Source organism: Pipistrellus hanaki (assembly GCF_964339955.1).
Source record: "Pipistrellus hanaki genome assembly, chromosome: 4".
In the NCBI taxonomy this organism is placed as follows: Eukaryota; Metazoa; Chordata; class Mammalia; order Chiroptera; family Vespertilionidae; genus Pipistrellus; species Pipistrellus hanaki.
In genome coordinates, this window is record NC_140506.1 from 79,178,812 (window position 1) to 79,198,303 (window position 19,492).

The 19,492-nt window shown below is 50.9% G+C and overlaps 1 protein-coding gene across 1 annotated transcript in view; it reads right to left on the reverse strand.

The window, feature by feature from the left end:
* Positions 1 to 341: 341 nt before the first annotated feature.
* XYLT1 (xylosyltransferase 1) overlaps positions 342 to 19,492 on the reverse strand; it is a 307,371-nt gene continuing 288,220 nt past the window's right edge. Inside the window, exons 10-12 of the mRNA XM_084880756.1 lie at positions 13,099 to 13,294; positions 9,345 to 9,678; positions 342 to 5,395 (exon numbers count right to left, since the gene is read on the reverse strand). Coding sequence (XP_084736882.1) covers positions 5,073 to 5,395; positions 9,345 to 9,678; positions 13,099 to 13,294 — 853 coding nt within the window. The 3' untranslated portion in view covers positions 342 to 5,072. The remainder of the gene's footprint in view (positions 5,396 to 9,344; positions 9,679 to 13,098; positions 13,295 to 19,492) is intronic.

Consider the following 19,492-nt stretch of genomic DNA (forward strand, 5'->3'; position numbering starts at 1 on the left):
TGGCAGTCCCTCTTCGCTAGCTTCTACTTAACCAAGAGGGTAAAAGCATATTCTTCTGCCTCCACCAGGGGAGTCATTTCCAGGGGTCGAGAGAGGACAGCAGGCTTGATTAGGAAGTGTGTCCTCACATCTAGCTTTTCTCGCGAGAGGCCCAGTTTATGTCTATGGTTTCATCATTCCTTTTAGTCGGTGTTCCCTCGATGCTCAAAAGTACCCCAGTGTGGATGACAAATTATATAGTCACCCTAATGCTGGGGGTGGACAGCGCAGAGGACGAGAACACCAGGGTGTGCAAAGGTACAGGAAACTGCTAAAAAGAAGCCACACAGCCACTGTTCCACAAAGATAGTATTTTTTTTTTTAATTTTAAAATTCTGCATCTGAAAACACGGTATGACAGAAAGCATCTATGTACACCTGCAGTGTTTTTGGTATGGTACAGTATTTATTACATCCACTGTTTTCTGCAAAAGAATTTGCTTTGTCGGACAGAAACAAACTCCCCTAGACAAAAAAATACAGCTAAGGCACAATTTCGTTGTTTTTCTGCTAAACGAAAAGACAGAAAAGGTGCAAAAATGGGCGGGTAGTGCAATCGTTTCTGAGAATCACATTCTACCGCGAGGAAAAAAGCATTTGGGTTGATTGGAACTTTGATTACTGGTCAATTTCAGATAGCTCAATATCTCTTAAAATACTCCTTTAAATAAATAGCAAAATATCTACATCTTTCAGTGTGTGCCTTTTGAATTCTCTCTTTTTTTTTTTAAAACTCTATTTACAGATTCTCTCTTTTTAAAAAAATCAATACGTTACAAAATATTTCTGTACAGTTTTATGCATATTATGATCTATAACAAAATAGTTATTTTTTTAAAAACTATATCACCACATGTCTCCGGGAAAAGAAATGAAGGGGACGGCAATAACTTATTGTGAGGCCTCTAAAAAAATACCCAATGCTACTGACAACATAATAATATTAAGAATTAAAAAAAAAAAAAAAGGAAGGACTACAAAGACGATTGCGCGCAATTCCAGTGAATTTCCTATGAAAACCCTGGGTGTCTTTGGCCTCCATCAGCCCTGGAGCGATGGGAGGGGAAGGGAGGGGCTCTGGACATCGGGAGAGTGTTCCCCTTGGAGAACAGGACCCATCGGCCTGGAATTGTTAATGCTCTCTGTTTCCTGGCAGGAAGGATGAAGAGATCAATTTGAGAAACTCTCCAGGTTCACCCTTGACTGAAGGAGGTAAGTCGGGCGTCTTTGGGAAGGGGAGGGCTGGAGAGCCGGAGTTAGCTCTGAGGGGGTGGGGGGTGGGGTGGGAATGGGGTGGGGGGGGTGGTGGTAAGGAAGCTGGCCCCCTCACCACGGCGCTGGGCGGGGGAGAGCTGCAGGAGCCGGCTGAGCTGGAGGTGAGCACCCAGGCCTTCAGTTCGCCCCTGGGAAACACATTTTTCCTAAAGACGACAGTTATTAGCAATTTCTAAGCGTCTGCAGACTCCAGATTGGCCGCCCCTTGCTTAGGAGGTTTCCAAGAAAGCTTCAAGGGGCTCTTTCTTCTCGGATGTGGGTGGAAACGGGAGGGAGAGGGCGGTCAGCTTTCCAAAAATAATTTTAAGGCCACATTTCAAAAAGGAGAACCTAAGGCTTTTTGGGGATGGGGATGGGGGGGGAAGATACGGCAAGTCAGAGAAAGCGAGAAATGGAGACGATTAATTAGGAATGGGGGGGTGGCGGGCAGAGGCAGCTGGAGAAGGCCCAGCTGAGGGGACGGGAAGGGTGGGCCACGTGCTCCCTGCATGGGGCAGGCAAGGACAGAACCAAAGCCAACGCTAGGGGCGGCCACGGGTGGCGCAAGAAAGCCCTCCTTGGTCTTAAGAGGGGTCTATACAGTATTTTGTTTGCAGGGTGAAAAATAGAGAATTGGAGGGAGGGAGGGAGAGAGAGAATTTGCATAGATTGTACATTCAGCCCAAGCCCAAGCAGATTTGGCTACCTTTATCTCCATTTCTCCCTCCCCCCTACCCCCTGCAGGTAAACTTCTCAGCAGACACAGTGAGGTAGCGCCTGTGGTAGACCCATGGGCAAAGTAAGGTAACTGAGGCAGAGGCTGGGAGGACATGCTGGGGGTGAGCTCAGCTCCAGCAGGGCTTCCTGGGAAGCTTCCAGACGGGTGGCAAGCTGGCTGCTAAAACCTGGGGTTTGGAGAGAGCCCGGCTGTTTCCCACGCCACCCCCTCTTTCTGGCCCCCGTCCTGGACCCCTCCGCCTGCGTGTGATGGAATTCCAGAAGGTGTGGACCTCCTTGGGTACAGGGGCAACCGTTGGGGTGTCCAGATTGAGTCCCTCCTTCCGTCCAGCACAAACTGTGGGGATCAGGAGAGCGGGATGAGCCAGTTCTCCGGGGACACCTCCGTGGTGGGCCGGCTGTGGGATGGGAATGACTAGGAAGAGATTCCTCTTCCCTTCAGCGTCCAACAGGAGCTACTATTTTTGCCCCTAACACTGGCTTTCCTCACCTCACCGGGGCCACGCCTAACCTCCTTTTCACCTACCTCTGCAGAGCGAGGTGCACAGGCTGAGCTTTTTCTCAAATCATCCTGGGCTTTGTCTGGAATTCTCTCTCTCCCTTTTCTCCCTAAAGTAACATCTGCAAAGTTGTTCTCTGTCCGGACACAAAAGACATTAAGAAATAGCCAGATGATCTCTCTGTGTCCCAGAATTCACTGCGGGGAGCGGTGACGGAAGCCAAGGACAGGGATGGGGTGTGGGTGTCCCCAGAATAAGCCAGCTCTGCCACTGCCCCACCTGTTTCAGGGTGGGAAGAGGAGGCAGCCTCATCAGCAAGTGCAGGAGGGTCTGCGCAGGAGCCTGCAGGCACACACTCCGCAGCCCCTGCAGTGGCACCGCGGGAAACACCCTGTCCTCGCGGCCTGGTGAGGAGGGAGGCTCCCTGGGCAGCTCGGACAGGCACAGAAGCCGGGGGAAGAGAGGGGATGTGGCACAGGCCTCCCACCGCTTTGAGTCCATTTAGCGATGACGGGGGTTTTCTGAGAAAGCCGCCCTGAGGTCCCTAGGACCACTATTGACAGCATCCACCTACCTGGCCCCATCCGACCACCTCCCCTCTTCCTGACAAGGATCTCTTTTCCTCCCAGGCCAGGAGCAGCCGGTTTCCCTGTGCATCTTGTCATGTTACATGGAAGTACATGGCCAGACCGGCTGAGGGAGGTAAGTGAGGAGGAAGCAGGACCGTTGAGCTCGGTGGTCGGCACACTCTCCCGCCTCAGGTGCTGGGCCTGCCCTGTGCCTGGGGATGGTTCAGGAATTCCAACACCCCCAGGAACGGGACGGGGGGCTAGAGGAAGCTCACACCCTGCGTAAGGAAAGGTGGGGCTCCATGTTCCCCAGGTTACCCCTTTCAGCCAGGGCATGATGCTGTCCAACACCCCTGCTGAGGACTCGGAGAACGGAGGGCAGACACACACGCCGAGAAACAGAGACAGACATTAGGAGCTGGGTGAGGGGGGAGTACAGGGAGGGGAAGGGGCTGGGGCGCCTTTTGTGAACAAAGGCAGCTTCCGTTAGTAAGAGAACATAATTGACAAGCTGCAAAAACAGCACCTACTAATTAGTCATTGACTAAAACATAAATAATAAATACCTAAAGTGTCCTTTCTCTGTAGCCTCCATGGCTCATAGGACATCCTGCCTGGCTGGGTGGGGGATGGGGTCGTTCCGGGGGCAACAGTTGAAAGGTCATGGGAGCGAAGGGCGGTACCTTCGTATTCCTGCGGGGAGACTCGCCGGGAACTGGCTCTCCGGGAAGGGCAGTTTGCAGCCAGGGGAGGGGCCAGAGGGAGAAGCGAGTCTCCTGCGAGAGGCTCAGAGGAGCGGGGGACCCTCCGCGGGGCACAGGGCAAGGAAACCCTCCAGGCTCCTGGGAGCTCAGGCCGCTGGAACACTACTCTCGTTCGGGCTTTAAACAAGCGGACACTCAGGGGTCCCACTTTTACACGGCATGTCGCCTGGGATAAAAGAAGGGCATGGATTTAAGAACCAAATCGGAAATGCTTTTTTCCTGGACGTGAAAAGTCTGGTTTGGTCACTCCCAACAGCACCGACTGTGCGATTCCCAAAGGTGTGGGCGGTGGGAGAGCCTGACCTCAGAATGGGAGGGCTCAGGCCGGGGACCGATATTGCTGCGCTGACTAGCTCGGGAGTTTTGCTCCAAACCATCGCTAGGCGTTTCACGGCCATGGGCCCCGGTGTTCCCGCTGTCAAGGATCCACAAGGTCCTGGCCTTGGTCTCCTGGCCCATGAACGGCTGGAGACGTGATAGTCATCATCCCATTTTCCCTCAAGGGAGGAGGGAGGGGGCCCGGGACCCAGGACCTTTGGCAGTCACACCCTGCTGGACCTTGGCCACACCACACCACAGGCTTCCCTGCTCTTGTGGTGCCGAAGAAGGCCTGCTGCCTCCCTGGGGAGAGCCTGTGAGCATGATCTCAGGGACCTGTCATTTCGGGGCAGGAAGAGGAGCCGAAGGGTGGGGCTGGCGATCAAACCCACCGTCTGGGCAGTGCTTTTCGAACTGGGTTTTGCAGAGCCCTTGGGTTCTGGAGAGGTACCGTAGGAGATGCCCTTGGCGAAGGGACCGCCCGGCGGGCTGAGCGTGGAGGAAGAATCTCTCTGTCCCCGGCTCCGCCCAGAGTGACCTGGGTGTCACCTGCACCTGGAAGGCCACCCGCTGCTGCGCTTCGTAAACAGAGCTCTGCTGCTCAAAGGGAAAGTCTGAGAACCACTTGTCTCGGGGGTTGGTCGCTGGAGGGGAAGACAAGGACCCTGTAGGACTCGAGGACCAGCCGGAAGAGGTAAGACCACACCCCCAGGAGCCAGCTCGCCAAGTGCAGGTCGTCGTCGGCAGACCCTGCTTTGGCCTCAGAACCTTCCTTCTGCATGTTTCCATGGCCAGGAGAGCCCCTCCCGCAAAAGGCGCCCCCAGGGCGGGGGGCCCTCTGGCTGTGTTCCCTTTGACATCCGCCGCGGCCCACCCGTGTGTGTCCGGTGCTACCTGAGCCGGCCGTCGGGCTTGACGGCCCCCAGCTCCGACTTGGGGTCCGGGCTGAAGGAGCTCCAGGCCGTCTGGCTGCAGGTCTGCATGACCGGGCAGGCGGTGGGGCCCGTGGCGCACACGTCCATGGCGGTCCACATGCCGCCCACCAGCGCGTCCAGCCAGCGCTCCAGCGCGGCGCCGGCGGAGGCCGCGTTCCTCCGCGCCTGCTCCACCTGCGCCGGGCTCACGGGCAGGCTGAGGACGGGGTTCAGGCTCTGGAAGCTCTGCTCCATGTAGGCGCCGCGGGGGGGTCCGTTGTGCAGCTTCAGCGCCTCCTCTGAAAGCAGAGGGAACCATCGCATCATTAAAAGAGCCATGGACCTGGCGCCACGCTGGGCACCGGAGTGACACCACTTAATTCGCAGGACAGGCTCAGGGCGGCTGTTTCCTCAGTCCCACTGCACAGATGAAGAAACGGAGCCAGAGACAGCTCTGAGCCCACTTCGGAGCAAAATTCATTCATTCCCTTGGGCAGAGCACAGGGAGTACAGTTAGGCTGTCTGGGTCTGAATCCCCACGTCCCACATACCAGGGTGTGACTTCTGACTTCAAAGCCCAGTGCCTCAGTTTGCTCATCAGTAGAATGGGTGGAGTACTAATTCCTTCCTCACAGCTTCATGATGATGAAATGCACGGACTCACACAAAATGCTTACAGTGGTCATCATAATATACAAAGTGCTTGGGAAGGTTCAACTTGAATGACTATTGTTCACTGTTGGTATTATTAGTATACAACACATACATGTACAGCTGTTGGGCTGGTATTATTCTATCCATTTTATAGATGGGAAAACAGAGGCAGCTCTGCTAGAGACAGATCTGGGGTTAAATCTAAGACTGGCTGACTCCAAATCTGGTGTTTGTCTTTATGATAATCTACTGCAGGCTCATCCACCAGCTGGAAGCTAAAGCACTAGTTTTGTTTTTCCATCTCAGAGCCAGTCTTTCAAAGACCTGCTTTCCCTGCCTGTAAAATGGGGGCACTCATCCTTGTACCAATTGGACCCGCTGGGCTGGCAAGAGGCTCTGATGGAAAGGCACGCACTTTGTCAATGGTAACGTGACGTATAAACCAGAGGCACTTAGTGATGGGGAAGCAGAAAGGGCAGTGATTTGGGCTGAAGGAAAGAAGTGAGTTGTTTCTATTTTGAAAGAGCTTCCACTCGTTTATTGTCAAACACAAGAATATGAATATATATATATATATATATATATATATATATATATATATATATATATATATATATTTTTTTTTAAATACCCACTAATGATCCTGATGAAAATTAGAAGAAAAGATTAGAAGGAACTTCCTTGTAAGACTTAAGTGGTGTTCAAAACTTAACCCTTGCTGAAACTGGTTTGGCTCAGTGGATAGAGCGTCGGCCTGCGGACTGAAAGGTCCCAGGTTCGATTCTGGTCAAGGGCCCATACCTTGGTTGCGGGCATATCCCTAGTGGGGGGTGTGCAAGAGGCAGCTATTTGATGATTCTCTCTCATCAATGTTTCTAACTCTCTATCCCTCTCTCTTCCTCTCTGTAAAAAATCAATAAAATATATATTAAAAAAAAAAACAAAAAACCCCAAACCCCCCAAAAAAAACTTAACCCTTCCTGCTTGCTGAACAGTGCCAGTCACCCTTCGCGGCAACCAGGACACCCTCATTGTCGGCAGGTTATTTTCTAACAAGTGTGGTCTTCAGGGGGAAAGAGGAGGAAGAAAGACCATGTACAGGGCGCCCCGCAAAATGCATACACACTTTCACAGCTGAGAGCTCAGTTTTTAAAATGAATGCATTTTAGTAAACACTGCCTTTATGATTATTCCGAGTGTGTGTATATATTTTGGGGGCGCACCCTATCTATGACTGCCCTTCTAGACGCAATGGAAAACCCAGTTGAATTAAAAGTATGCCTTGGCTAACATAGACAAGAAAGTCATTCCTTCCATCCCTAATGCTTCAGGAAGCTGATGGGCCGGGCTCCACAGTTTAGAGAAGCAAGTGGGAGAGAAGAGACCGGCCAGCGTGAGCATGTACCCTGTCCTGCTGTGACTTAGCGGTGCTTCTCTCTTTCCCGATAGGTAAGCCCGGGTGTGTCTACCGGCCCTGGCCCTCCGCTCCTTGATGCTGGCAGAGGGCAGGCAGCTCTTGTGTCCTTCGCCAGGAGAACAGAGGCTGCTCTCGCTGGTGCGGGTCTAATTTCTACTCACGCCTCTCCATGCCTCCATCCTGCAGGTGGGGAGCCGGGAGACGCCAAACCCACAACACACCGGCACGCAGAGGGAGGAGAGCAGCCCACATCTAACACCAAACATTGCGGTGGCTGCAGAAAACCCTTATGAAAAGGGAGGTTACTGGGATGTGCTCTGACAGCATCAGCCTCCAGGGCTCACCTCTGTAATTAAATTTTCCTCAATGCCACCTCCTCAGATTTCCTGAGATTACTGGGGATGCATCAATAGCAAATTGCTCTTGATGAATCATTTTACAAATTGCATGGCTCCCTCCTTCATGTTCCCCGTCGTTGGAACATCGTTAACAGATACCAACGATGACAATGGGGCGGGGCTCCCAGTGGGGGGTACAGGGACCCCCTGGTTCAGGCTAGGCATGGGAAGAGCGTCCAGGAGAAAAACATTGGGAAACTCAGGCCCCGGGAAAGGGCCCAGGCTGCTTGCTGAGGTGGGATGGAGTCAGGACCGCACCCTTGTTCTGTCCAGCGGGTGCCCCCGCCACAGAGGTCTGGACTGCCCTTCCCATCCCACCCCTCCACTCCTGGCTATGGAGACCCCGCGGGATGCCAAGGACGTGAACCTGATCCGGGACACCCTGGGGGTCCTCAGGGTTGTGCGCTGGCCCAGACAGTCCTGGGGAGCTTTTGTCTGTTTCCGCGGGGAGGAAAAGCAGACTTCCATCTTGAGAAAACCTGAGGGCCCTCCCTTTCTGCTTGCTCAGCACAGAAACGTAGCAAAGTCGACAGAATCCCTTCCACACTCCCTTTTTATAGGACTCTGCCCCTTCCCTCCCCTCCCCATATCTATGTGCCCTCTTCTTGTGTCACCAGCTCAATGGCACCCAGCTCAGATGCTTAGCTACCAGAGGCTGAGATCTGTTAGTTAGACGGAGACAACACCAGGCAGCTACTGCTTGACAATCTAAGGTAGTGGTTCTCCACCTTTCTAATGCTGCGACCCTTTAATACAGTTCCTCATGCTGTGGTGACCCCCCAACCGTAAAATCATTTTTGTTGCTACTTCATAACTGTAAATTTTGCTACTGTTATGAATCATAATATAAATATCTGTTTTCCGATGGTCTTAGGCGACCCACATGTTGAGAACCGCTGCTGTAGAGCCTAAGACTATGGGAAAACACAGATATTTACATTACCATTCATAATAGTAGCAAAATTACAGTTATGACGTAGCAATGAAAATAATTTTGTGTTGCCAAAACTGGTTTGGCTCAGTGGATAGAGCGTCAGCCTGCAGACTGAAAGGTCCCAGGTTCAATTCCGGTCAAGGGCATGTACCTGGGTTGTGGGCACATCCCCAGTAGGAGGTGTGCAAGAGGCAGCTGATTGATGATTCTCTCTCATTGGCGTTTCAAACTCTCCCTCTCTCTTCCTCTCTGTAAAAAATCAATAAAATATATATTTTTTAAAATAATAATTTTGTAGTTGGGGGTCACCACAACGTGAGGAACTATATTAAAGGGCCGCGGCATTAGGAAGGTGGAGAACCACTGCAAGGGAAAAGAGGTCAGTGCTCCCGACTAAACAGTCAGGTGCTGCATGCTTTAAAAGTTCCTGTGGCTCACCGGTTGAAAAACCGCTGACCTGGTGTATCATCTTTTTGATGAGCAGGACTTCCTGTTTTAATTAATATTTTTCACACAGGGAACAAGATTTGCTAAAACTCAGTATCTGCCTGGGTTTATTTTCCATCCTGTCTTAAATATGATCAGAGCCTTCTGGGAGCCCGGCGGGAGAGCGTCTAATCGAAAGTTACCCGAGTCACATGTCATCTCTGTGTGCAGGCAGGAAAGCAGCCACTGAGAGCAGAGAGTGTGGTCCTCGAGAGTGGCCCCATCCCCCCACATCTGGGCAGGACCACTGCCTGGGCGATGGACCCCCGAGATCCCAGGGGATGGCATATTACCAGCCCCCCCCCCCCCCCCCCCGCCCCCGACCCTGCACTCCCAGCAGAGACACAGGGAGCACTCACCCGTTTTGATGGGCTGCCTGTTGGAGAAGGTCAGAGGTGCGACGAGGAATCTGGTCTCTGCGACCGGCACCCAGTGGTGGAGAATTCTCACGGTCCAGACCCCCGGCCGCAGGGGCAAGTTCAGAGGGGGCTTGTAGTGGGTAAACTCGGCCGTGGACTCGATCAGGATGTCGTAGGTGGCTGCGATGACGTTGACAGGATCCACCCAGACGACGGTCACGGTCACGTTGGGGCCCTTGCCCCACTTCTGCATGCCCACCGGCTCGTCCATGGGCCCCAGGAGGCCCCCGAAGTTGCGGAAGAGCCGCTCCTTGGCATCCCAGTCAGTGCCGACCTGGAACAGGAGAGCGAGTCCTGAAATCACTGAGACTGAGCTATGGTGATGGGTCCCAGAAAGGCTTGGATCCTGCTTGTGGGGCAGGATATACCCATTTTACAGAGGAGGACATGGGGACACTAAGGTTCCGATTAAGTTACTTGCTCATGGTCAGACAGAGAGCAAGCGGAAGACCTGGTATTTGGATCCAGGTTGGAGGACTACAAGGCCTCTGGCCCGTTGACAAAACCTCAGGGCCTCCAGTGCCTGGTGCCTGCTGGGTGCTTTGGGGGAAAAATGTGCACTGAATCAATGAGTGAATGAGTCCCTGCTTGAGGCCGTTCCAAGAAAACACACAACCTGCCATTCAACAGGTGCAGGATTCCGCTTTGCTCCTTGGTTTTCCAGGTCATGCGCCTCTGTCGAGAGTGATTGTTCTGAGTGAGACTAGAGCTCAGGTTTTGTAGCTGCCCTGTCATCCACTAGAAAAGAAGGGTCCCTCAGCATTGCCCGTCACCTGCAGGGGTTCACACGGCTTTCCCAAGAAGATACAGCTCTGGCCTCCCTAACACATTCTGAGCTGGACCCCAAGTTCAGGCTTAACAATGCCTCCCAGCTTCAAACCCATCAAAGGTTTTGCACAGCCCTTAAAATACAACCCAGACTTCTCTCCAGGGCCTGCAAGACCTCCCATGGTCTGGCCCCCTGTCCCCTCAGAGACCACGCCCCCTTCCTATCACTCTCCCTCCCACTCACTGTACTCTGGTCGCACTGGCCTTGCTGCTCCCAGAGCCCAAGCTCCTGCCTGGAGCCCCAGGGCCTTTGCCTTGCACATGCTTTTCTCTGAGAAGGTCCCAGGGTACAGTTTTCAGCTCTGAAATGATTCTTAGAAAAGCCTTGCTCAACGAATCACCCCACGGAAAGTAGTCCTCCTCAGCCTCTCAAGGCCTCAGCAATCACATGGAGGGAATTTGACCTTCTTTGTATGATGCTTGTTATTAATGGAAGTGTTCTTGTTCATTTGTTTGCTCACTCGTTGGCTCCCATGACTATAAGGGTCTGCTCTATCTGGTTGACATTGTTCCTTCTGCACCTTGCGTATCTTGGGCACTCTGTGACTGTCTAAGCCACTGGCCTGGGGCATCCACGGGATGAAGAACTCTATCCAAGCTCCCCACCTGCCCTGGGCCAGGCCCTACGCACAGCCCTGGGGCTGTGCCGTTTGGAGAGAAAGTCTCAACATGGAGTTCTATTCCTCCTTCTTGTCCAATTTCACATTTGCCTTAAAATTAAGGCTTTAAAAAATCGAAATACAAGATCCGAGGTTCCCTGTTCACATGCTGGTACTCTGCCAGAGGTCTCGGTGGTTCTCACACCAAGGGTACCAGAGCTATCTAACGCAGGATCCCTCACAATCACCAGCCACAAGTGGCCAGCGTCGTTTGTCACTGCCAGAAGTGCCCAGTCCCCCGACGGCAGGCTGATAAACAGGGAGAGCCCAGCCACCAGGCATCCATCTCCTTAATGGGACATTAATGTCTTCAATTGGCCGCCTGGGCCCCCAGCACAGATTCCAATGGGGGCAGCATCTAATTGCCCCCTGGTGCCAGTAATTTATGGCATTGGCTCCCGTGGCAGCTCAGATCCAGCCAATCTGTTTGGAGCCTTAATTGAAAACCGTGGCTTCACAAGAAACTCTCTTCTGTGCCTGGTTAGTGCCCCTCGGCAGGGCACAGGTTGGCCAGGTGGGCCACTGGGGACTGGAAAAAGACTAGCAAGGGAACATAAGTGGGTGCGATACTAACTCCCATCCCTTAAGCTTCTCCACATTGCAAAATTGGCTCCCAAGCCAGCAGCCAAACTCATTGGGGGAAGCTTAACTCCAGGAATGAATCCCTGCGTTAGAAACCCCATGAGGAATTTTGTGTGGGCAACCCTCACCAAGCTTGACCAGGCTTCCCCTTCCTTCCAGGTCTCCAGCCAAGTGCAGGCGCTCATTCATTCAGAAGTCATTGTTGCTGACACTTGCATGGATGTCTCCCATCTTCCCCCATTTGCCCACCTCTACCCGCCTCCATCCGCCTTCCCTGGCCTTCACCACACTGCTGTCTGTGTCCATGGACTAGGCATGTATGTTATTCGGCTAATCCCTCCACCTTATTCCGCATCTGCAAACACTGAATACTCTTCTATGTGCTGGTTTACGCAGTGAGTGAGAGGGATATTCACTGTCTTCGCTCTATTGCGGACAATCATCAAGTGATTAGCAAAACCAACAAGATGATGCTAGATGGTAAATGCTAAGAAAAGAACTAAAATAAGGAGGTGTAGGGCAGAGAGGGTAGCTATCATGGCCTAAGTGAGTGGGCAGAGAAGGCATCTCGGAAGGTGCATTGTTTGGCTTTAGAATGACCCCCAAAATAGGTGAAAACCTGTGAGAGAGCGTTTGAGGCAGGAGGATCAAGCATGCCACACCTGAGGCGGGAACAAATGTGGCATGCTTGACAAAGACACGACAAGTGTGAGGAGAGTGGACCTGGATGAGGCTGGAGAAGTAGAAAGAGGGCAGTTCAGGTCTGGAGGTGGGGCTGAGGTCTTAAGGGTGGTGCTGGATAAATCCATCTCCCCAGGCAGGAAAATAACTGAAAGCTGATGCTGTACTGGAGAGGTGGAAACTGCATTCCATAGGTCATGCTTCAGTCCATCTGTCCAAACACGGACACATCTGTCCGTCCGTCCATCCATCCATCCATCCATCCCTCCCTCCTTCCTTCCTTCCTTCCATCCATCCATCCATCCATCCATCCATCCATCCATCCATCCATCCCTTTGTCCATCGGTCCACCCATCCATCTATTCACCCACCCAGACATCCATCCATCAACTCATCCATTCAATAATTGATCTGATACTTATTTTAAGCTAAATCCTGTGCTAACATCCAGGGAGACAAAAGCACAATTAAGCATGGGACTTGCAGCCTAAGAGCCCTGGGTTCAAGTGTGAGCTCTCCCACTTCCTAGCTCAGATCTGGAAAATCACTGAATCCCCATAGGCTTCAATTTTCCCATATGTAAAACAGGATAGATGCCCCTACTTCATCAGAAAACTGGTTTGTTATTGATCCACTACTAACACAAGTCTAGGAGGAATCCCTAGCAAGGATAAAAAAAAAATGAAAAGAGATAGAAGTGCTATGAAAAATAGACCAAGGGCCCAAGTTGGTTCGGTCCACTGTCCTTCTCCTCCCGACCTGTTTAAGATGCCAGTTCCAGTGTTTGGGACTGAAGAACCCTCTACAGGCACAGGTTGAGGTTATCTTGGGGCTCTCCAAGTCCCCTTGTCCTCCACCTCCAACTACAGGTGTCAGACCATGGAACAGGGCCCAGCCAAGGGGACGCAAAAGGCGGTGAAGTACGACAACGCTTAGTCTCTTACCTCGGAAAACTGGAGCCGCCCAAAGTCGCTGGGTGGGCTTGCGATCTTGAAGACCTTCTTTGGCATCACCCATGTCTCCAGTGTCTCGAGTTTGCTCACGGCCAGATTGGTAGCATGATGCTTGATCAGAAAGCCCTGGAAGCGGTCAGCGAGGAAGTAGAGGTGGACAGACACTGGGTGGCCCATGGGATAGTACCTGAAAAACACACACAGTCTCACATGAGCTCATGGGTCAGGGCTGGAGATGTGTAGGCTCATAATGGGGTGCCCCCCCATCATGCTGGCCTTATTCCTAAAAGAACCCCCATTTTATACAATGCTTACCGCATTCCTGATGCTGCTCCCTGTGAATCTATGATCTCAATAACTATTACTAGCTTTTGGGATGATTACAAATTGTAAAGCATGTTGATTGTATGAAAGCACAATAAAGAAAATAAACATTGCTACACTTTGGAGGTTTCTTTACACAGACGGTGCCAATGCACAGATATTTATTGACTCTCTGGTGCTACGTGTTGGGAAGCACCAATGGTGTGCAAACAATGTCATATTGACTCATTTCCCTTAGACCTTATTTCCTATGCATATATTTGCATAAATCTCATACTAGATCATAATATACACACTGGTTATATCCTGCTTTTGCTTCAGAGTATTTTGCAGGCATTATCACATTTTTTGAAGAGTCTCTGAAAACGTGACACACACACATATTATTCCACTGTATGTAATACCGTATTGTACAGGGCAAGTTCCCCATTATTGGCTGTTTAATTGGTTTCTAATTTTTTGGCCATTGTAGACAATACTGCATTAAACATCCTTGAGTAAAAATGGAACCTCCTCGTGCGCGCTCTCTCTCTCCCTCTCCCTCTCCCTCTCTCTCCTGATCTTCCTCTATTTTCCAAAGGGCCCTTCATGCCTGCTGTCCAACTTTATCAAAAAGGTTGTATTGATTTACACTCTCACTGTCCTCAGTCAAGGCACTGGACATTATCCTTAAAAATAAAATTCAGACACGAAAAGGTAACTGTTTTAGGACACTTGACTTTGACCCACAAACAGTCACTGGGAGAAAGGGCCTGGGGAACTCAGCAGAGATGCCCAGGAGGGAGCTCAGGTGAGAGGAACTTGGGATGTGGCCAGCTTTCTTTCCTTCTTGAGGAATAAAAGGCTGCTGGCCTCAGAGGGTGCTTGTGGCCCCTTAACAGTGTTCTACAAATCACTGCTTCTGCTTAGCCTCCTTCCCTCTGGTCCTGCTCTGGAGCTTCAGTCTTTATGTCCCATTACAGTGGTTAGGATAGCCGCTTCTTGTGCTCCCCCATCTCTGGAAATCCCTGCCTGGTGCCTGGGATGCCCCGGGGGCTCTGAGAGAGAAGCCGGCACCCTCTTCACACTGCTCGCTGGGCATCGGCTCACACAGGTCTGCGCTGGGCCTGGGCTTTGGAAGCAGAAAAGCCTCGCCCTGGACGGTGCTGCGGAGGAACTCGCCCTGTGCCGGAGGGAGGCGGGTTGCAGCGGTGCTCTCTCCGCCACAGCAGCCACTACCCACTGCGGCCACCGAGCACTGAGTGTGGCTGCTGTGGCGGAGGAACGGACTTTTTTTTTATTTCATTTCACTTTCATTAATTTAAACTTAAATACCCACTGGTGGCCAGTGGCAACTGTACCGAAGGCATAGATAGTCATGACAGTGTCTCGTGGCTGCTGGCATCAGTGCCTCTGACCCTTCACCTCTCTGTCTCCATGTTCCTTCCCACGTGGCTTGGCAGGCTTCCTTTCCCTGAAGAGGCAGCGTCCATTTCCCCATTCCTGACTTGCCTTGACCAGAAGGAGTCATGCCAGCTCCCAGCCAGGACCCCAAGAAGCCTTGCACATTCCCTCTCTTGCTCTTTTGTGATGAGAGCATGCCTTTGCAGTGCAGAGAGGATTCCAATCATAAGCATTAAGTGGAGCCACTTGTGGTATTAAGGCAGGGGCGCTGGATATGGCTGTTAGAAGGTTATGGACAAAAGTAGGAGGTAGACAAGTAAGGGCGCTCCTGCGGAGGCCCAGGGCAGGCACGATGATGGCCTGGACCAGGAAGCTGGCAGTGCAGAGGTGACTGAGGTGGAGGATGGGTTCAGGTGAAAGACAGCAGGATTTCTTGAAAGCAAGCTAGCAAAGATTGACCCCTAGGGCACTGGGAGCGTGCCTGGGCTACCTGCTGGAGGAAGGTAGACATTTGGGGCACACAGAGCCACCCCAATTGTCCCTGCCAGCAGCTCCCAGCCAAGAACAGCGCCCTGTTCCTGACCTGCAGCGGCTGCAGATTCAGGAGAGATGCCAGCTGAGACCTGGAACCCTGCCCAGCTGACCCGAGAACTTGAGCTCAATGTCATTGCTTATTTCAAAACACTGATTTGGGGTTTGTTTGTTGTGTGGCATTATGGCAGGAGCTAAATAATATAGTGTCAATGTTTGTGCCGGAAGGTGGTTGGGTCAGTGGTGGTGGGAGAAGAACAGGAGAGCTTGTTGGCATGGGAGTGAAAAAAAAAAGTTTCCAGAAGGGAGAGGTCCAGACGGAGGTGCTGCTAAGGGGCCAAGTAAATGAGCAATGGGCAAACACTCTAGAAACCAAGTTTGAGTGCCTGTGTTCCATCCCTTCTATCAAGAAACCCTGCTGTCTCCACCTGAATCCACCTGCTACTGCCAGCTTCCTGGTCCAGGCCACCATCGTGCCTCCCCTGGACCTTCACAGGAGCTTCCTTCTCTCCCTCCTGCTTCCGTCTACTTTGCCCTCATAACAGCCATCCCCACCGTCTCTGCTTAAACACCACACATGGCTCTGCTCAATGCTTACAACGAAACCAAAACTCCTCGCCTGGACCACAAAGCCCTGCCTCTTTCTCCAGCCTCATTTTGTTTCTCTCTGCCCCAAACCTCCACCTTCTAGCCACATGGACCTTGTTTTAGATTCTACACAGACATTCTTTTGGATTCTTGAACACAGCAAGCTCATTTCCATCTCAGGGCCTTTGCACGGGTTACTCTCTGCACTGGGACTGCTCTTTTCCTTTTAGATTGCTTGGCTGGCTCTGTCTTATCATCTTGCTTAAATGTCACTACTTCAGAGAGATCTTCCTTGACTGCTGAATCTTAGTCACCAACTCACTGCCATCATGTGACCTGACCTTTATTCTGAGCAGAGCATTTATTCCTACTGATCCTTTGTTCTTGTGAACCAGTGCTTAGACACAGTCTGTATTCACACTGGAATGGGAGGGCCTTGAACACGGGGGGCTGGTCTGTCTGGGTCATGGCTGGGTGTCCAGTGCCTAACACAGGGCCTGGCACATGGTAGATGCTTCAAACAATACTTGTTGATTGAGAGAGAATTCTAGAAGGATTTTCTCTTGAACCCTTTGCTTCTAAGGTACATCTAGGATACATGTAACCCAGGACTGAACACAAAACCTCCCCGTATTTGTCTTGACTGTATATGATAATTAAAATTAAGACGGGAGTTTGTGTTCAATAGATGCATACAACAGAACCTAAAGAATGCCACAGATAGATGCATTCATCTCACCCAAAAGTGTTTGTTTTTCTTACTGATAAATAAGTGGGCATTGACAAAATTAAGAGACTCAAAAAATCTAAATTTCTGATTTGTCTTGAAAAATGGCTGGCCGTTCAATGTCTACATGCCCATGGGGCAAGAACGTGCTGGGGCTCAGCACCGGGGCCTGGCGGTCTCGGCTCGCACGGTGAGCCCGTGTGCAGGGGCCAGCCAGCACCGGCTGCCACATGCTACCTGCCAGGCCCAGGAGGGCATTAGAGTTTGAGGACTTGTAATAAAATACTGACATCTTTCTCTCTGGAGGGTGACTCACAAGCAAACTTTATTTTCTTGTGCTCTCAATCTGCCATTTTGAAAATTTCTGCAACAAGCCTGAGTTATTTTATAATGAAAAAAATCAATAAACATTATTTTTATGAAAGGTTATCCCGCAGCCTGGAAAGACACAATTTGCATGAAGTGCCCAAAGAAAATGAGACTCTTGAAATGAAGTTCTCACTTTGCTGTTTCCCCAGATACCCTGGGGGTAGGAATTTACTCTCCGCTGCCTTTTGGGATAAGGGTCCTTTGTCCTGATTTATTTTCAGGCTCATATTCATAAATATAGTGGGCTTTGCCCACAGCAAGGACAGTGGTTGTAGTATGATAAAAAAAAAAAAAGAAAAAAAAAAAGGAGAAGTCAAAGGATTCCAGGCCAGGGGCACCCAGATGGCCTGCTTAATCCCCAAACAAGTCCTAGGATTTGTTTGGGGCTGTCTTCTAGAATCTCCTATTAAGATTATTTATTTTATAAATTCTAAGAAGCCTGGGATGAAGACTATTCTTGAATAATATTCCGCTTCCAAGAGTGGCGCTGGGTTCTGTGCTGGGGATGCACACTGAGGTTCTGTGAGCAAGGGCACTGTGCCCAGACTAGCAGGGGCAGAAGACCTTCCCCGTTGACCTTGACCCAACTGCTGCTACATGCAATGGGGGGTGAGGAGGGGTGGGAAGTGAGTCTGAGCTACTTTCAGCTTGGGAGAGGGAGGGGATGGGCGATCAGGGGGAGCTCTCAGCAAGCTTCTCAGGGGACGTGGCGCCTGAGATGGCCCCCTGAGACTGGGAGAGGGCTGGCTGTGTGGAGACAGTGGGGGTGATAGGCAAAGGAAAGCACAGAGGGAGCAATGAGCGGTTCATGTAGCTGGTTACAGAGTGCGTGGCTCACACAGTAGGCTCCCTGCTGACGTTGGCAGCTTAATAATAATGGCATGCACATTTACTAAGCACTTTGTAAGTAAGACATGGTTAAAAACGGGGATGATAATAATAATACATAAGTCAGAGAGGTCACTTTTGAGGATTATCTCCTTTAAACCTCACAACACCTTATGCTGTTAGGCTTCTTATTATTCCCATTTTACAGGTGAGGAAACGGAGGGTCAGAGAGATTAATCACTTTGTCCAAGGTCAACAGGTAGTAAATGAAAGCTGGGTTCGATCTGCAGGTCCCAGTTTCCAACCCACCCCGGGCTTTCCTTAAACTAAGTCAGAACCCACAGGAAGAGGATAGAGGCTGAGGCCATAAGGAGATAAGAACAAACTGTGGCGGCCCTGCAGAAACCCAGCTGGCCACGTAGGCAGTCCCAGCCAGGACACCTTCCGGAGTGTTCAGGATTGAGGCAATAGTTCCAGAGAAGAGGGAAGAGCTAGGCAAGGAAGGGTACACAGGAGGAGCCTCAGTGGAGAGACTGATGTTAAACTTTTTTTTTTTGCTTTAAAAGATGGAGGTGGGAGAAGGAGAAGGGAGAACAAGAAAGAGGAGAGTGATTAGAGGCACTTTTGAAAATCCAACCTAAAAAAATAACCAGGAAAAAAAAAAGCAAACAAGGGAAGAAAGAGGCTTTCTGCAAAGAAGCGAGTCATCAGGACGTTATTTACAATGGCCCATTACTGACAATAGCAACAGGAAAGGGCTGGATTAAGCAAACTCCCGAGTTTCTGCTCTTCGGAGCAGGAGCGGCATTAAAGAGGATCATTATAGCATGAAGGAAGCCGCAGAGAGCGGGAGAGGGGGCTAATATTATAATGCCGATCAGGAATATGACAGGGCTCCACGCTCCTGTTGCAAATACAAGTACGGGGATATCTGCAATGCACATTGCTGGAGAAAGGAAGCCGCGCCAACAAAAGGGCTGCTTGGCTCAGGGAAAGACCGCAGAGGGGAGGGGATTCTGCTGAATTCTTTTCCTACATTCCCCTCTGTTTCCATACATTCTGGAACACTCTTTCCTCAAGTGTCAACCTGCACCTGCTCGTGGCAGGTGGGGTGATTTCTAAGTGACACCGGAAGGGATGATTCTAAGGGGCTACCAGAGCGCTTTAAATAGCAGTTCTGCATTTGGTCGATGTCTTTGGTCATATGTGTAGGGTGTGGTAACGATGACATGGTTATGTTTTAAAATGGACTCTTCCTTTTCGGAGGCGTACATTAAGATATTTATGGCTGAGGTGACGTGATGTCAGGGATGTGCCTCCATCAGACCGACCTGGGAGGAGGGGCCGGGGCCCGGGATTGGCCTGGAGCTGGTCACCGGGAGAGCTGGGTGGTGGGAGCATGGGGTTACACTCTCTTTTCTATTTTGAATGTATCTGACATTTTCCATAATAAAAAGGAAAAAAAAAAAGTTCTGTATTTCCATGGTTACCTTCCATTTAAGACAAATATAACTATATAATAGGATGACATAGAGCTTCCTTTTAAAATACATATGCTTAACATAAAGGAAATGATTGGGGTAAGCATGAGATCTGGCGCTCTGAAAAAGTAAAATCCTGATGCTGGCTTAGACG